At 41.2% G+C, this 19,791-nt stretch overlaps 1 protein-coding gene across 1 annotated transcript in view; it reads right to left on the bottom strand.

Moving 5' to 3' along the window:
* Positions 1-2,369: 2,369 nt before the first annotated feature.
* LOC128741469 (neuroligin-4, Y-linked) overlaps positions 2,370-19,791 on the bottom strand; it is a 31,524-nt gene continuing 14,102 nt past the window's right edge. The window contains exons 3-8 of the mRNA XM_053837308.1: positions 14,723-14,858; positions 13,663-14,094; positions 5,026-5,952; positions 4,527-4,961; positions 4,296-4,465; positions 2,370-4,088 (exon numbers count right to left, since the gene is read on the bottom strand). Of these exons, the coding sequence (XP_053693283.1) occupies positions 3,488-4,088; positions 4,296-4,465; positions 4,527-4,961; positions 5,026-5,952; positions 13,663-14,094; positions 14,723-14,858 (2,701 nt within the window). The 3' untranslated portion in view covers positions 2,370-3,487. The remainder of the gene's footprint in view (positions 4,089-4,295; positions 4,466-4,526; positions 4,962-5,025; positions 5,953-13,662; positions 14,095-14,722; positions 14,859-19,791) is intronic.

Here is a 19,791-nt window from a genome sequence, read left to right as displayed (position 1 = left end):
TTATCTAAAGCTAGCAGTACATTTTCTTTTTTGCTCAATTTTTCATGGAAAATGACGTCCAAAGTTATCGAAGTTATGTTTTTCCTGGAGCATTAAATGAGCATTAAATGATGGTCGTACTTGGGCAGCTCTATCTGCACCGGAAGTGCCATTTCCGAACTTTGTCCTGCTAACTTTATCTAAAGCTAGCAGTGCATTTTCTTTTATGCTCAATTTTTCATGGAAAATGACGTCCAAAGTTACCAAAGTTATGTTTTTCCTGGAGCATTAAATGAGCATTAATTGATGGTTGTACTTGGGTAGCTCTATCTGCACCGGAAGTGCCATTTCCGAACTTTGTCCTGCTAACTTTATCTAAAGCTAGCAGTACATTTTCTTTTTTGCTCAATTTTTCATGGAAAATGACGTCCAAAGTTACCAAAGTTATGTTTTTCCTGGAGCATTAAATGAGCATTAATTGATGGTCGTACTTGGGTAGCTCTATCTGCACCGGAAGTGCCATTTCCGAACTTTGTCCTGCTAACTTTATCTAAAGCTAGCAGTACATTTTCTATTTTGCTCAATTTTTCATGGAAAATGACGTCCAAAGTTACCAAAGTTATGTTTTTCCTGGAGCATTAAATGAGCATTAATTGATGGTCGTACTTGGGTAGCTCTATCTGCACCGGAAGTGCCATTTCCGAACTTTGTCCTGCTAACTTTATCTAAAGCTAGCAGTACATTTTCTTTTTTGCTCAATTTTTCATGGAAAATGACGTCCAAAGTTATCGAAGTTATGTTTTTCCTGGAGCATTAAATGAGCATTAAATGATGGTCGTACTTGGGTAGCTCTATCTGCACCGGAAGTGCCATTTCCGAACTTTGTCCTGCTAACTTTATCTAAAGCTAGCAGTGCATTGTTTTTTCCTATGAAACAATGGAGCATTAAATTCGTCATTAGGAGCATTAATTAGCATTAATTGAGCATCAATTAACTGAATGTTGCTACTAATGTTCTGCTAACTTTGTACTGCCAGCTTTAGGGACATCGTTTATTGTGAGAGGGGTTTATTTACTCAATACCTATGACAAAATAGAATTGCCTTATTTGGCTCTTGCTCCAGAAGTTGCATCATTCGCTCGAGCTGCATTTTTGTTTGAAACAGCTTTGATCAAGATTGAGACTCGTTGGAATAGATGCAGATAAATTTGCAGCGTAACTTATGACCTGGCAAGTGATTTACAACTGTGGTCGAAAAACCAAGGTTTCTAGTCACGAATGAGATTATGGACGTGAAGTTGTGCAAGCTATAATGCCTGAAAAAATACATTATATCCATCAACTTTAAGGTGAAATGAGTTGTCATTAATTTTGTGAATTCTTTTTGTGACTGAGTAGTTTTTTGTATGAAATTAATATTTTCTTCATGCAAATATATTCTCTGTGTTCAATACATTTTTAAAAACAGACCCTGTTTTGGGCCCAAAAACTGCTTCCGAAATTGGGCGTTCTGATGAAAAGTTATCGACTGTTGATTTCCCGTTAATGGTCCTCAGAAGTTTTGGTCCGATTTGGAAGACTGTCACTACGGCTGAAAAGTTGACACGAGACGTTACTACTGTCTTCTTTGTTTTCTGTTCACCAATCTTTTGATACTTTTCACACGTTGACTAGCAGCGTTACCAAAAGCTATGAATACATTGTTCTTGACAACGCTGTTGAGTGCCCTTTTAGTGTTTTTTCATAGTCTGAAAATCTACTACGAGTTGTCACGTCTCGTCTCATCTGAAATGCACATAGTACTATAACAACGGGATGGTTTTTATTGAAAAGAATTTGCCCCCAAGTCCGTCCGATTATCAAGAGGAAATTAAAATTTTTTTGACCATTTGTGCAGATTTTGGAACAAACTGAGCATTGATCTAGGCATCCAGCGTATGCAAAAGATAATAGCGCGATTTCCCTGTGAATGTCTCTTCACATTGACACAATGTGGAATACGGAAATTGCAGTTGTTGGTCCGGCTGCTAATGTTCGATGAATCCCAAATGTCAATCTTAAGTAACTTTGGGCATTTTACTTTTTGGTCTTACAATAAATATAAAATTATCTTAGTGCCGACCGGTTTCCGGTAAGTAGTTATCCATCTACGGGGCCGAGTCCAACCTCCCAAATTGAACGCAAATATCAAAACAGGCAAATAAAAAACCCTTTGGATTTCATATACAACATAACCTTTGTAGCTTGCGCAACTCCTAGTGGCTGAAATAACCATTGAGAACTAAAAATTTTTTTCAGACAAAAGCTTTTGTGAATATTCGCTACAAACTACAAAAGGAAATTAACGAAATTAAAGTTTGTTTTTGGAGAAGTTTATTTCTTTTTTTCACTTACAGTGTAATTTAATACTCTAATTGTTAAAAATGCATTCAAATGTGTGTTTAACATTATATTCGTGCAGCCAATCTAAACCGAAATCGTTAATACTTAGATGGTAATCAATCTTTGCCGATTCATTATTATATGTACACATAATCTAAACGATAATGATTCAATTACGATAAACTCCAAGTAAAGCTAATAAATGTAATCTGCATCTAAAATTCGATTGAATTCTGCTCTGTAAACCCATTGTAAATTGAAGATAAGTCTATCATTTACTATAAATTGAAACAGGTTAAAAATTAATACAACTTTGAACACAATGTCTGTTTCAACGATTAAGTCGGACAGGAATAGAGTGCATGAAACATCGATGCCGAATATCTACTCAGCGACAAATTGGAAGACAACATCTATGTACAACACTAGCAACCAGGTATATGTATAAGAGTAATTCAATATTTGCACAGTGTGGCCTAAAATATTTTGCTTTGATTGGCTCATCTCGCTACAGGGCATTAGAACATAAGGACGTAGTAAGTACCTAAAGATAAGCGCAGAAACACAAAAAAAACTAAACGTAGAAAAATGCTAACTTTAAAATATAAAATAAAACACGTTGACACGGTACACTAAAACGAAATTGGACGGATACACTGACACGTGGACATGCACAGCACAAATATGTACACACAACATAAAGAAACGTAAACATAAAATATTCTTAACATAGAATTCAGTACGCGTATAACTCCAAACCTGTAAGCTGCGTCAGTTTGCGAGTTATTTGATTAATCCGAGTTACAAACTAGTTTGTGTGGTTCCTAATAGTTACTCGAAGTGTCAGGCACTTGGTGCTCACTTTGTTCCTACTCACTGATCTTCAATCTATTGTAGATTTTATCGATATTTCGTGTTATAGTACGGCTTCGATTGTCTTAGCGATAACTACTGTAATGCTTTTATCGACCTTTCATATATGCAATGAGTCATCAAGGTTGATTTTATCCTATGATTGTGATGGAGATGTGTGGCATTGCGTAACAAGATTCGTTACACATTTTAACTATAGGTACTAGCTTTGAAAATAAAAATAAACTAATCTATCTTCAATTTAAAGTAAGCTTAGACTTCGGTTTGTGGAATTCCTTCTATTAAATTCGTGCGACTTGCATTATTGCTGCGGTCATAGCCGGCGGTGCGACCTCCACGGCTGGCCGGTTGTGGCTGCGGCTGCGGCTGTGGTGTCGGTTGTTGAGATCTGGAGAGGCCATCTACGGGCGTACTAGTGGCAAATTCCCTCGATTTGCCATCACTCAGTGCAGTTTTCGAGTCCGACCGCGGATATTTGCCGTTTTTGCTTACTTCTGTGTCTACTCCGCGCTCCGCATACTTTATGTTCCGATCGAAGTTGGACTCGGATCGCGGAGTTGGGCTTACGGTTGTAGACTCCTTCAGTGAAATGGCACTGCGTAACGAGCTTTGGCTGCCTGAGACGGATTTTCCCGTAGTGTGAGTCATTCCTAACGAGCTGGGTGATCGAATGGAGGTCGCATCGGTAGGTGGCTGCTTGCTGTATTTTGTTGGAGAATCGCGAAACTCGTAAATGTTGTCCCGAGTGCGCAGGGGCTGCGACTGCAGTACGTTGTTGTCGATACCGATATCTCGCTCAGATTCCGGGTTGTCCACTACGAATACTCCTTCGTCGTAAAAACGATCAGATTGCCTAAAATAAATTTAGTTTTACATGTATTTAGCAATTATATCGACCTCTGTTTGTGCGATTTTATGGCATTTGCAGGAGTGGATGTGCTTGACATGTTGTTGAGTTTAATTAATCAAAGCTTTTTAAGCTTTATCAAAAAAAAAACTCAAATCGTGCATCAAGGACCAAAGCTGAATGAATGATTTTATAATTCCTACCTATCCGTACCTCTTTGCATTTCTCCACAATATACAACAGATCACTACAATCACTATAAGTAACATACACGCAGCGGACATACTCCAGAAAGCGATTTGTAATGGTTCCTTTGGCTCCCACCAGAATTCCGTTGAAGGTGGATATGTTGGAACTAGAACGCCCACCACTGCCGGTATATACTGAAAGAAAAGATTAAATTATTAGCCACTCGAAGAAAATAAAGCCACCATTTCTTTTTACCTGAGTCCAAAATGCACTCTCCGTTTGTCTAAAATTAATCATGATCGATGAATTATAGGTTGTATTCAGATTTAAATACCGCAGTTCTCCGTTGATTGCTTTCTCGAAGTGAAGCCCCAATACACGTTGAGGTGTCGGATTGCCGTAACGTGCAAAATCTGAGTAAGTTTTCATAAAGAAGTGACTCATGTTTCGATCGTTATCGGTCCACATCAGTCGATCCAGGCGAGCTTTCTTCGGGAAAAATTCAACATCCATAAAGGGCGCTCCGGTCAAGAGATAATGTTCTATATCGTGCGGAACCTTTCGCCAGTATGGCAGTTTTAGCCCTTCTATAGTGGTATTCGTAACGTAGCTATACACAGGAACGCGTCGTTCCACAAGAAGTTTATTCATCTTGTCTGCAGGAGCACGATACAGGAAGTCCGAGAGAAGCTGTCAGATTAAAATTTTTTAGTCAATTTTAGAGAATTATTTGCTAAAAAACAAGAAAACTTACGTTGATATATTGTTCACGGATAAATGTCGTATTTTTCGGATCTGGCCAATAAGTGTACATATACTTGATGGCTTCGTATGTTCCATTCAAATTGAGCGTGTAGTTGTACCTGTAGACCAACTCCCACACTTTCTGCTTAAAGAATTTCTCGTCCACCTCAAAGTATGGTGCAAGCGACTCGTTCTGAGATATCACAAAAGCGGCCTCTTGCAGTGTAACACCACTCATGTAATGAAGTCCTCTATTGTAGTGGCCCTTACGAATAAGTTCCTCAGGCGTTTCCGACAGAAAATGCCAATCTCGTTCTCTCCAACCCTCATACCACTCATCACCAGGAAACGTGAAGTTAAGGTCCAACACCGGACCCCAGGGGAACAAGCCAACATGTGGAGCAAATTCTGCATTGCCAAGTTCGTAGAAGCTTCTTCCCTGGCGCATGCAATTCACCAGTTTCCAGGAGGTTTCTATCGAACAACCAACCATCTGACCGAAAACTCTGCTTGTATTTTGAGCTCGATATTTGTCCACAATCAATGCCCAATCAGCAACTGCCGATCCGGACTGCGCTATAACGCGAGTAACGATGTCCTTAGTTTGGGGAGCAACCATTAGCAAACCGGCAGAGGCGGCACCGGCTCCCGGTCCGAACAGGGTTATTGAATCTCGGTCCCCATTGAATGCTTCTATGTTGTCATAAACCCACCGGACAGCCATGATCTGATCCAAAATGCCATAGTTTCCGGGCGAATTTTCATCCCCGGTCGAGAGGAATCCGAGTGCACCGAGACGATAGTTGAATGTTACCACTACCACTTCGTAGAATGCTGCCAGCATCTGACCCGGGAAGGTGTTGGATGCCCCGCGCACAAATTCACCTCCGTGGATGTAAATCATTACCGGGTATTTTTGAGCAACGCCAGATTGGGTCTGTAAGAAAATAGATGAGAAAAATAGAAAGGAATGTTACTTGGATTATTTGGATGACTGTTATTTGCTAAAAATATTGTCAAGATGATTATTGAGTTTATTTATTTATTTATAGAAGTTCAGGAGAGACAAAAGCAACGGTGAGTCACCATCAGCTTTTATCAGTTACGTTATAAAAACTTTTCAAACTCATTTTATGACGGCACTCGGTTGTATTGATAACGGTCAAATAGTCGGCAACGATGTAGATAACGTACGCAATTTAAAAAATGGACTGATTTTAGCAACTTTTTATGCAATTACTCTGCGCTGGTGGTGAATCTGCCTATGCATCGCCAATCGTTATGTAGGAAAAAAAATCAGAGCATTATCAGCTGATATGCAGCTGACACGGCGAAAACAATCAAGCAACTACGCTCTATGTTTTGTTCGTACTGTCAGCTCCACCTCAGAGCGAAGAAGTTGGGTTTCGTGACGCGCTTAGTGTCTACCAAATATAACCGTGCTGGCGTTTACAATATCCTCTCCCTTCTGGTGAAAGGCTAGAGCGTCAAACGGAAGCCTGATTCATACCGCCCGACAATGCTGCGTGACCGTTAAGTACAGCAGATGCTGAAGAGAAAGACCTAATGCAATGTGGCCTCATCGTTCCGCTCCTTGGGCTAGGAGGTCGTAGCAACCAACCAAACAGTGAAGAAATAGTAGACAATATAAATGGACCTTTTTAATTCTCAGATTTTTATGCGGAAGCATCTAAGCCATCCGTGTCTGAGCAGCAGGTAATCCAAATGGAGCGGCTGAAGATGCTGGTGAAAAACATCTTTCCGACGAAGCGCGTCGCCATGGTCATAATAGATGACGAGACTTAGTTGATACTAAACGGCAACGACTGGCTGGGTACCGAGTATTTTACGTCTCCCACCAAGGAAAGAACAAATATATCTTCTACACCATGTTCCCGAAGAGGGTTTCGAGGTTAATACCGATGTAGAGGTTAGCAGGCAGTCCTCTCACTTCGAGGGGCCGGGCTCAAAGTTACCGCCTTCATCAAGAAATATCACGCGAAGGAGGATGTGACCTTTTGGTCGGACCTGATCGTAGTCCATTATGCCAAGAACTAACTGGAGGAGATGAACTGGCTGAGGGTAAACATTGTACGGAAGACCGCCAACCCTCTCAATGTCCTCCAGCTGCGACCAATAGAAAATTTTGGGCGAATCTTAAACGGTGTTTAACCCATTATGACCCGGGTATACCTAAATTTGGATCAAATGAAGTGAAACTCTGTAATCTATTACATTATGGCTCGAATGTGTCGGGAAACGCAAACTCGTCATTTGGAATGGTTTCAATGCCAAAATATCGCCGGTTTAATATTTCGTAGGCTCAGTTTCAAACAAACAAATTACAAAGTTGTTACAGATTTCTTATTGAATTTTGTGATAGACTTTACATATAAACATCAATTTACATGTCAGGTAATGTTTCGTCACTAAATGTAGACTCTTTTATGCGTTTTGGAGACAAAGTTTTTTTCGCCATTTTTTCTACTTTTTTCCGCCATTTATCACAACTTTGCACTGTTGAAAACAGGGGGGATCTATTGCTGTCAAATTCCTTACATGTGTGCGTTACCGCAGATGGTGTTTGGTCCATGACGTTTGTACTATCATGGACCAAACGGCTTATGATTGATTTCGAGCCAGGGGACTCGCAACTCTATTTTTGTCTGCTGCAGTTGACAGAAACTCAAACCCAAACACGCAGCGCAATTGTCGTTTGTAGGGTAACCAACGTATTTTTGACCCCATCAGCAGCTGTACATAATTTGGACACTTACAGCCAAATCAAATGGAAGTGTCCAAATTATGTACAGTTGCTGAAGGGGTCCAAAATAAGTTGGTTACCCTATTGGTTTGATCCCGATAATGCATTTATCTGCTCTTTAGCGTAAATGAAACAAACTAAGAAACTTTTCGCAAGCTACATATATAGGCAAGAGCAGCAAATCGGTACGAAAAGAAGTACGAGCAAGAGCGGCATTGAAAATTATGGTCACCTGCCTGCCCTTTCACATGTGAGTTTCACAATTCCTTACCGATAGATCCCCCCTGGTTGAAAACACAGATGAAATGACAAAAACTGACAGATTATCTCACACACATCAGATTGATGTCTTATCTCTCTTGTAGTGATATATTAACAATGCTAACTATTGAAATTCAGCAGTAAACAGGTTTTGAAGACGAGGTGTGATATATCATACACTAGGACATAATGGGTTAAGATCTAATTTCGTGCCTAAAATGGAGAGGCAGCTGATCGCTAAGGCCACAAAAGAGCTGAAGAGCATACCGATTTCCCTTTTTTTCACCATGGCTAAGGCAGCGGTCCACTGCCTTATGGTCCTCCAGCGGGGCATCCACACATTTTTGTAGAAGTAGTAATAAACTTAAACTTAATAAACGTAGAATTTAAGTAAAATTTGTTCCTTTGAATTAGGCAAGATTCAAAGGCGCGTGATTGGGATTATCAACGTGCATAGCCCACATCTAGGAAGTAACGAGGACGATAAATACGCTTCTGACACGCAGCTTGAGCGTGAATGCGATAAACGCTAATGCATAACGTCAAAATCGTCATCGGAGACCTCGACGCTCAAATTGGCCAGGAGGAGAATTTCAGACCAGACCAGACGAATGAAAACGACCATCGACTTATTGACTTCGCCGCCTTAAAATAATATGAAGTGTCATACGAAGTACCTACTTCCGGCACAGTCTACCGTATCGGTACACCTGGAGATCACCACACAAACGGACTCACAAATCAACCACCGTTTTATTGACAAAAGGCACTTCTCGGATATCATCGAATCGAATCATGTTAGAAGCTATCATGACGCACATACCGATTCTAACCACTACCTTTTGATGATTGAAGTGTGCCAAAGACTTTTCGCTGTTACCAACATTCGGCACCGTCGCCGCTACGGTACAATCTGGAAGTTGCCTAAGGTCTCTAGTGAGTACGCACAATGTCTGGAGGCTGCGCTACCGGGTGAGGAAGAGCTAATTGAAGCCCTCATGAAGACTGTTGGGATAGTGTTAAAGCAGTCCTCAACAGCGCAGTGGAAGGTGCCATTGGGTTCACTGAAAGGAGTCGACGTAACGATAGGTTCAATGAGGAATACCAGGGGCCCTATTCTCACAGTTACTTCACCACACCACACTTCTCTCACCCGACCTATTCTCACAGTCACCCTCACCTCACCTTACAGGCCCCATTTGAATTGTACAGTCACTCAGGTGAACGGAGTCACCTAGGTGACTCTGAGAATCGCAAATTGTGCTCTCGCCTAAAAAATTCAGGTGAGGTGACTGTGAGAATAGGGCCCCAGAGGATGCTAGATGAGAATAATGCTGCGCGGCCATTGATGGTGCAGCAGGGGTCCCGTCAAAATGTGGAACAATATAGACAGAAACGACGATAGCAAACCTAGTTTTTCGGGATAAAAAGCGCCACCTGGAAGAAAAGGAGTGCGAGGACATGTTCTCAGAAAACGCGTGAATTCTGCAAGAAACTGAATGTATCCCGCAAAGGCTTTGTGCCGTGAGCCGAAACATGTCATGATAAAGACGGAGGGCTCTTGCACTATAATGAGCACTTGAATGGCGCGGACAGCAAGAGTAATGGCTGCATCAGTATGGCGGATGATGGTGATGTACCGGCCCCCACTATAGATGAAGCGATCGAAGTTATCCAGCAGCTGAAGCACAACAAGGCAGCAGGCAAAGATGGCATCCTAGCGGAGCTGATCAAGATGGCCCTGAATAGGTTAGCTACCTGTATTCACTGGCTGATAGTCAGGATCTGGGAAACAGAATACCTACCGGAAGAGTGGAAGGGGGGAGTAATATGCCCAATGTATAAGAAAATATCGAGCGATCACCATTCCCAGTGCCGCCTGTAAAGTTCTTTCTCAGTTCATCTTTCGCCATCTATCGCTGCTAGCAAGTAGATTCGTGGCAAGTTATCAAGTCGGTTTTGTGGACGGGCGATCGACAACGGACCAAATCTTTGTGCTGAGCCCAGGGATCAGTGATTTTGACAAAATCTGTGAGTTATCGCCACAAGCACAGATCACGATCCGTACAGATCATGACAAACAGTGAATCTTTAGCGTTGATCACAAGATTTTGTTCTCTAAACAGTCACAGCAGTCGATGACAGCGTTACATTTTACCTAGCTGCGAGAAAAAAGGTCACACATGTTGTTGGTATTGTGATTCATACGATGCATACAACCAATCGTCTGTATCTGTTATATTTCTCAACGCAATCGTGCAATGAACATGATCTGACATGTGGTTTGTCATAATCTGTACGGATCGCGACAAAGTGTTTGTCGCTTACAAGTAGTGATGTCAATGAATCTGAATCTAATCGCTTCTATGATCTTGATCGCTAGAAGCGACTTTTTCCATCCCTGGCTGAGACAGATCCTCCAAAAGTGTCGCAAATACCAAGTCCCTAAGGACGACCTATTCACAGATTTCAAGTCGTCTAAGAGTTTGGAAAATTATGGACGGAAATGGAGTTTGGAAAATTATGGACGATACCGGCTTTCCCGGGAAGCTGACAAGACTGAACAGGGCCATGATGGGTGGTGTATAATGCGGGGTGAGGATTTCGGGCGCGTATCAAGCCCGTTTGAAACACGCAGTGAACTTCTGTCTCCTGTTCAACATCACATTAGGAGGTGGTATGAAACGTGCTTGTTTCAACTTGCCGGGCAGGATCTTCAATAAATGCAGCCAATTCATCTGTTTCGCTGACGACGTGGACAATGTCGGAAGGACGTTCCAGGCGGTTGCTGAGCAGTGTACCAGGTTGGATTAGTGGTGAATACGTCTAAATCCAGGTACTTGGTAGGCAGGTTAGCAGGAGGAACCGAGCTCGCATAGGCAATAGCGTAGTAGTCAACGGGGACAAGTTCGAAGTGGTAGACGAATTTGTATACCTCGGGTCGTTAATGACGAATAACTGTTGATCTGGTAAGCTTCACACCCTTACCAAATGTACCAGTTACAAAACGCTAATAAGACGGGCAGTCCTCTACCGGCACGAAACCTGGGGTGACACTGCGATTCTCGTTTCGACTACGTTAAACGAATGGGCGAAACGAACCAAAATCACTCGAAACGAGAATCGCAATTTCACCCCTGGACAATGCTCGACGGGGACTCGTTTTTGAATATCGTGGGCTTAGGACCATTCTTCGCGGTGTATGGAAAAGAAAAATGAACCACGAGCTAGTGCAGTTTTGCGGCGAACCTAGCATCCAGAAAATCGTTGAAGTTGGAAGGGTACAATGGGCGGGACATATAAGAATGCCGAACCACAACCTCGCAAAAAGGGTGTTCGCCTCGAATCCGGTTGGTTCCAGACGCAGATGTGCGCAGCGTGCTCGGTGATAAGACCACATGGAGCAAGATCTGGAAAGTGTGGGACATTCGAGAATTTGTAGGCGGACAGCCATCTACCGAGTTTGTTGGCGGAACATTGTTATGTAGATTAAATCCTAAAGGACATCGCACCAGGATAGATACCTTATGGCAGAAAGGTTAACAAAATTGTGCCAAGGAAGCTCATGTAGTGCATTTTGTATGCTTTTTTCTAAATCCGTTCTAAAACAATGAACAGTTAACTAATTCAAAGACAACTGATATGTTGCCGAAGCCGGGAAAACCTCCGGGTGTCCCCTCGTCATATAGGTCGATCTGTCTGCTCGATACTGCCGCAAGGTGCTGGAGAGGGTTATCCTTAACAGACTCGTACAGTACACGGAGGGTACAAACGGCCTGTCAAGGAATAAATTCGGTTTCCGAAAAGGCAAATCTACGGTGGATGCCATCTTGTCTGTCACTAAGACAGCTGAGGTGGCAATCCAGCGCATGAGGACAGGTATCCGCTATTGCGCAGTTGTCACGCTTGACGTGAGAAATGCGTTTAATAGCGCTAGCTGGGACTCCATAGCGAACTCGCTTCGGAACGTCCAAGTGCCGATGTCGCTGTACAGGATTTTGGAAAATTATTTCCAGAATCGTGTGCTATGCTACAACACAGAAGAGGGTCAGAAGTGCGTTCCAATCACCGCAGGGGTTCCGCAAGGTTCCATACTGGGCCCGGTGTTGTGGAACGTTTTGTATGACCAGGTGTTGAAGCTAAAGTTCCCGGTAGGGGTGGTGATAGTTGACTTTGCGCACGATATCACCTTGGAAGTCTACGGTGAAACTATCAGAGAAGTTGAGTTGACAGCTGCCCACTCTATAAGCATTGTTGAAGATTGGATGCGATCCAGAGAACTGGAGCAAGCGCATCATAAAACGGAGGTTATCGTGGTGAACAACCGCAAGTCGGTACAGCAAGCAAATATCAGCGATGGGGACTGCACTATTTCGTCAAAGCGGTCCTTAAAACTTCTGGGAGTCATGGTCGACGACAAGCTCAAGTTCGGGAGCCACGTCGACTATGCCTGCAAGAAGACTTCCACAGCTATTTCGGCACTGTCTCGTATGATGTCTAATAGCTCTGCGGTATATGGCAGCAAGGGTATTAGCCAACGTGGTCCAGTCCATACTTAGGTATGGTGGATCTGTGTGGTCATTGGCGTTAGGTACCAAAAGCTATCTAGCCAAGCTGGAAAGCACCTATCGTCTCATGTGCTTTCACATGACGCAATCTGCGTCTTAGCGGGTATGATGCCTATTGGCATCATCATCAGCGAGGACGTAGAGTGCTTAAACCAATGTGGAACTAGAGGCATACGAAGTACCACAAGATCGGCCTCGATGACCACATGGCAGCGGGCATGGTCTAGTTCCACAAAAGGTCGGTGAACACATCGACTTATCCCTGAACTATCCGGGTGGGTCAACAGGCGCCACGGCCAGCTTCCACCTGACACAGATTCTGTCAGGGCATGGTTGTTTCAGACAGTATCTGCACAAGTTTGGGTATGCGGAGTCCCCCAATAGCCCCTCTCTGAAGTAATATCGATAAGGTGGTGCCAAGGGGGATTGAGGCTGGAGACACGAGTAGGGTTTTAGTGGGTCGGGATACCTAAACCCTACTCCCTGAGTTTTCTTCTCAGGTGTCTGATAGTACCGTATCTTCTAAGGTGCTCACCAGATTTCCCTACTCGTAAAAACTACTGTTATGGAGACCATTCCAAATTGTAATTTTCCCGCTTGAAGATTTGAAGATGAAACTTGGCTCACGTGTGGCTTTTGATGTCGAAAGCTAGCCAGTAAGGGTGGTAAAATGTAAACGACGGATACCATGCCAAACTATTAAACACAATTTTATGTCATCAGCAATACTAATTAGTCAGACGTTAGTAACACAGTCTCGTCGTGCAATTGGGAGACGCTACATTATGGTGCTCTCAGTAGCTTCCGGGAAACCAAAATTAGGTTCCGGGGGAAGGTAGAAAGCTTTAAAATAAGCCGGGAAACTATCTTTTAAATCATGGAGTATTTTGAAAATATATTTTTCTTATTTGCCCGAATATTATTTTGTTTTGATGGTACACTGTTCCTTAAAGTCGTTCAAATTGTAGAACGAATGCGAAACGTTAATTGATTACAGTCAAAGGATTTACGGTAATTTACTTTGGAACAACTTCTAATTACACACGATACTTACATTAGGCGAAAATACGTTCAGATACAGGCAGTCCTCGTCCATATCACGAATTCCTTTCGTCGCACCTGTGTATTGTACGGGCTGGGGACAGGCAGGGCCATAGTCTACGGCTTGCAGTAGCTGCCAGCCACGGTGCTGCCGCGGGGGTTTAAATCTACCCTCGAACGTGGGCGGTAGGGCATACGGGATGCCCAGGAACGTCGAACACGTCCCCATAATACGGTCCACCGGACTGTGCCACGGCCGGTAGAACGATTTCGGATTGGGATCATCGAACAGGTGAACCTTGAAGCCCTGTACCTGGCCGTAGTTGGTGGTTACGAACACATCGCGGTCCAGTTGCAGTGAGTCCCGCCGAAGTTTTCCTTGCAAATCTTCCCGCCAGCCACCGAGTACACCGGGGAACGGTGTCTGAACATTGTTTGGGTTTTTCTGAAATGAAGAAACAAACACGTTAAAGTGTGCCTTCTAACAAATTCCAGACGGCAAAACATGTGAACTTAATCAGAATGCAAACAAGTGTTCGTGATTTAGAAACACAGCGTAAATAATTCGAGAAATGCGTGTTACGATGGTCTTGAATACTATAGATAAAATCGAGAGTGCGGACTCCTGGGAATCTCGTGATGTGGAGCGATAGTAAAAAGAGTAACAATGTTATCTTCGCTGAAGATAGTTTTTACTTTCCGTCCAGTCTATGTGGAAAACGAATATAAAATGGGCTACGTATTCATGAACTAAATACACACACTCAGACGGAGATAATGGCAGGTTAGTTCAACACTTCTGATCACATGTTGCATTATTACTGGATGCATAGCTTCTGCGTAATTCTGATGTGTCTGGCATCTCGTTGTGAAAATGATGAATGGAAAAAGTAAAACGATTACAGATGGCAAATTATGCGCGGCGGATTGCAAACAAGCCGCATCGTGTAGCTTTTCTGTACATTGATTTACCGCGCCGCGCCGCTTTAGAACAAAGAATCTGTTGATGCTTTGTACGCTTCGGCTAGAACTGGGTCAGTATGACTTGGTTTTTACTCATACTCGGTACTCACCGGATCGAACTTGAACCGATCCTCTCCAAGGCCTGTATTTTCGGGATACTGTCCTGGAAGATTTTGACCGGGATACAACTGACCGTACCCGTTGGGCTGGTAGAATCCATATCGGCGATTGTTGTATGTGTAGGTTCTGGAAATAAAAAAATAGAGTGGATTTTAATGAGAATAATTCAATCTACAATGAATACTACTAATTAAAATAGTATTGCTACTATAAGTTATCCCTTAACTTATACTGTAGGTACCATTTTTATTGGGAGAATATAATCTAACTGTTTTATACTTTTCTTTTTCGCAATGACCATCAAGTCATTATTTTTGATGATGAGTAAAATTCAATGATGGCATATTTAAGATAGGACTTTAAGGTTCCAATACGCGTCATTGATTTCTGGGATTTTAATACCGTCATCCGGGGCGAGATTGTGCCAAAAAAGCATATGTTTTTGTTCTTTAGCTCAGTATACACACCATTTAGGAACTAAGTTGATTTCAAACCTGTCAATATATACTAAATTGTTTAATTAACAACTACCGTAGAGATGGTTTAGTTACAATGAAACCTAATTTTACTGGAAGTGCATGAACTTTGGCACAATCTCACCCCTTCTAGGGATGACATTGTGCCAAAAACATAAAGTTAGGCTAAAAACCTAAACAGTGAACATTCGCAAGTTTATAAACAATACACATAAATATCAGTATAAAGTAGTTCACATGGGGCCGTCCATGAACTAAGTGGACTATTAGGGGCAGGGGATCGGTCAAAAACAACGCATCATACAAAAAGTATGAACGAAAATAACCCGGAGAGGTCTGAAATAACTAAAAATGAGTTCGTAGTCAATGGACAGCCTTTATATAGCCAGTAGCGTTTCTAGGGTGAACAAGGGGGAGATATATGAAGGGGTGTATCCTAAGGGGGCATACCTATGATCAATCATTTAACAAAAGCAACCATTACTTCGTTCGAGAACCCGCGGCCGCAGAACATGTGGCCTATCCCACCCCCCTGCCCCCTCCTTAAAACTGGCAGTTTATACACAGTATAATATATTCGTCTTATATTAGAGTGTTTATTCAAAGTATCTGAAATTTCCAGAGAAAAAGTAAAAATTAGTTTACATTATTTAGCAGACCTATGATGCTCTTTGCTCCAAAATGGATGATGTAATCTAATCTGTCAAAATATTGTGCTCAATAGTAAAGAATGTGAGTGTGCTGGTGTATACTGACGTATTTTTGTTGTGTATGTGAAATCCACAAATTGGATCGATCATTATGGCTTGGCACAATCTCGCCCCCGTGAAGCTCGAAAAGTACAAAGTTTCGAAAAATATTATTTTCGTGATCAAAACTGATCCTACGCATAATAGCCTTTCAATACATTGTAAATGATTAGTTTATATACCTTCAAGATAGCAAGTTGATGCGATTTCTTTTTTGGGTTGGTTTATGCGAGACATTTCTTACTAGCGTTATTTCCGCGTATTTTTGATCGCGAATTTTGAAACCCTGTTTAGGCTAAATAGTTTGCTAATATTATCTGTGTTCCATTCTAAGTTATGTATAAATAAGTTATGTTCATCATCATTTTGAATTTAGGTCACCAGTTTCTATAGATATAATAAATTTTCACAAATAAACATTTTTGGTTTTTGGCACAATCTCACCCCGGATGGCGGTAGCAGTTTTATGCTCAAAACAAAAGATATGTTCACGAAAATTTATCATTGCGTTCTGACAGACGCAAAGAACACAATGGTAAATGGTAAGTGATCATAGATGAATGTTTCATTAATCTTTCTTTATTTTATCAGTTAAAATGAGTATATCAAATTGAATGAAAATAAATTATATATGGTACGGAGGGTATTGTCGACCTGTTTCTAAATTCAGCCTGTTTTCCTTTTCTTTCGCTAATAAAAATAATTTGTCGATATACAACTTTAATATATTATAACTACTTTCTCAAGAATGTAAGTAATCTACTGTTTATCATTAAAAGAACGTCAAAACTACCACTTCTTCCACTTGAACTAGGCATAGGCCGGAAAAATAGAAGCAATCGCTTAACGGGCCGAAAATACCCTCCCGTGCCCTATTATCAGTTTGTCTAACTTAAGCAGCAATGGGACTGACAATAATTTTTTGTATTATCAGGAAAATATCGTGATCGTTTACTAAACTTATGCAGCTAACAAATTGAGCGGTTAGCGTTAACGTCAAGTTAGCGGTTTGCAGTTATCGAAGCTAACATTTTGAATTAGCTGTTATTTTCGCAAAAAATTCGATAAGTTGTGTCCAACTCTCCTCAATGGCGATTATGCAAAAAAAAATCTATTATACAATACAATACAATACAATACAATACAATACAATACAATACAATACAATACAATACAATTATATAATTAATTACAAATACAATTATACAATTAAATACATAGGGTACTCTGATAACGTTACAGTAGAACGCGGTGATAAACCGCGATTATAAGGGCAATAAAAGATAATGACACACTAAATATTATACGTCGTTAAATTAGTCGAAAATTGCTTGAAATCACACTTTATTAGCAGTTTAACGCATCATTATTTTGGAATCCGGAGTATCAAAAATCGCAATCACTCTGTCGTTTGTGCAATCATAATTATGATTAACAGCACTTGCTTGTCGCAAGTAAATGAATGTAATTTTCCTCACATGCTTATATATAATTGAAATTTCTTAAACTTTTTTACGATATATTTTAGCACTCCATAGCGCAGTCTTAACGAGCCTGTCACGAAGGCTAATAGACATTTATAAAAACTAAATAAAGACTAAAATAAATTATGATTACAATTACGCGACAAGATAAGCCAACATTCCAGAACAATAGTTGGATGATACGAAGACGATCGAGAACGACAGAACTAGAGAATCTGGCATAAGAGAATGGTCAGAGTAATTGGCGAGAACTTGTCACCGTTAAACCAGCGACACTCTTTGACGACAGTTTTGCTGGAATTTCCATCATCAATAAAATAATGGAAATAGCGATTTGTTTTCATTTTATAGCGAGAAGTATAAAATTTGTCAAGTCATGCCATATGGCATCATTGGGATGATTCGGGTTAATGATACGAGTTATTTGGCCATTTTCTAGTTCAGTTGTGCCCAGGCTTAAGCATGGTGCGGGCCAAAACTGATCGTCCCATGAATGCCGCGGGCTGCAACGGCTTCTGGCTATTCCGACCAGATAAGTCCGCGGGTCGCACGAGTTATCCCGGAGGGCCGCGGTTTGGCCATCACTGCTTTAGTTAATTCTAGGGTATGGAATGGGGAACACAAATGAGGAAGCGTCCGACATAACTCCAGCCATCCCATGCCCCTATCTGGCGCCTTCTCGTGGCCATCCCAGGCAATGCTCTATTAAGTAGCCAAGATAGGCGTGGTGCTACTGGTGCTACTATTACTACTACTACTACTACTACTACTACTACTACTACTACTACTACTACTACTACTACTACTACTACTACTACTACTACTACTACTACTACTACTACTACTACTACTACTACTACTACTACTACTACTACTACTACTACTACTACTACTACTACTACTACTACTACTACTACTACTACTACTACTACTACTACTACTACTACTACTACTACTACTACTACTACTACTACTACTACTACTACTACTACTACTACTACTACTACTACTACTACTACTACTACTACACTTTTATGAAATAAAAACAAATTTAAGCGCTCGTCGTTGCCCATTTCTTCGCTTCTTAATTGTCAAACTAAGTAGGGAAAAGTGGTCAACAGTGACATAGCAGGAACAGTGAGACAACGCCATAACTGCGGCCGCATGTGGCCCTCCGAGATGATTCGTGCGGCCCGCGAACTAATTTGAAAGATGCTGGACTTTGAGAACATTTTTTTATGACTTAGAAGTCCGTCAGTTTAGTCGTAATGCCTCGTGCATGTTGTGAATCTGAATGTTTTCCGTTTTAAATTTTGTGGTGATTCTTGGAAAATGGTTTTTGTTGTCGCATATTTTATATTTTGTTATGCACAGGAATGGCCAGAGATTATTGCGGCCCGCGGCGTTTATGGGCAATCTGATTTGGCCCGCACCAAGCCTATGTCTGGGCACCACTGCCATAAAGCATTTAAGATCTATGATATTTACTGGAAAGTGATGCTGGTGCACTTATATGACGTGATATAGTTTGAGGAACAAAATTCATTTTTTCAATATGTTTTACCTTTGTCATACTTTACCTTTGTTATACTATTACAAAGGTTTAGGAATTGGTCGAAAAACACGAAATTGATACGAGGCCCGGAGGGTGTGAATAGAACTTTATTCAACATTTATACAGCAAACCTGCCAGGACTGGAGTCACAAGGTCTGTGCTGGAGTTTTAAATTGTTCTAGGAACTTTTTCTTCTATGCTAGTTTTAATAGATCCGTTTATCATGTCCGAGAATAGAGGAGAGCTTTCGATTTGAGCTAATTTGTACTCAAAATACTATCTCGGGTACGGGAGGGTATTTTCAGCAGGTTTCTAAATTCAGCCTATTTGCCTTTTCTTTCGCCAAAAAAAAAAAAATACTTTGCCGACATACAATTTTAATATGTTGTAACTATTTTCTCAAGACTGTAAGTAATCTACTATTTTTTATTCAAAGAACGTCAAAACCACCTGTTCTTCCACTAGAACTAGGCCATAGGCCGAAAAAATAGATGCCATCGCTTAATGGGCTGAAAATACCTTCCCGTACCCTACTTTCAAAACCTTGCAGCGTAAATTTTGTTGTTTTGTATTTTTTTGCTTACAATATTGTTTCTCTCTACATTAAAGTGTAAATAGAAGTAATAAAGCCGGTATTTTTTGTGTTTTATCTTAAAAACACAAAGTGTCCGTAAATAGACGACTTCCCCCTGTATGTTAAAGAATAATATTTCCTCTTACAACTTGCTTTTACTTGCACTTACTCAAATTAGTAAGGCCATTGCAAATCATTTTAAAAGTTTTTGTCATCCCCCC

Source organism: Sabethes cyaneus, chromosome 3, assembly GCF_943734655.1.
Source record: "Sabethes cyaneus chromosome 3, idSabCyanKW18_F2, whole genome shotgun sequence".
Taxonomy (NCBI): domain Eukaryota; kingdom Metazoa; phylum Arthropoda; class Insecta; order Diptera; family Culicidae; genus Sabethes; species Sabethes cyaneus.
Note: the sequence above shows the minus strand (reverse complement) of the source record. Positions and strands in the feature narration are given on the sequence as shown.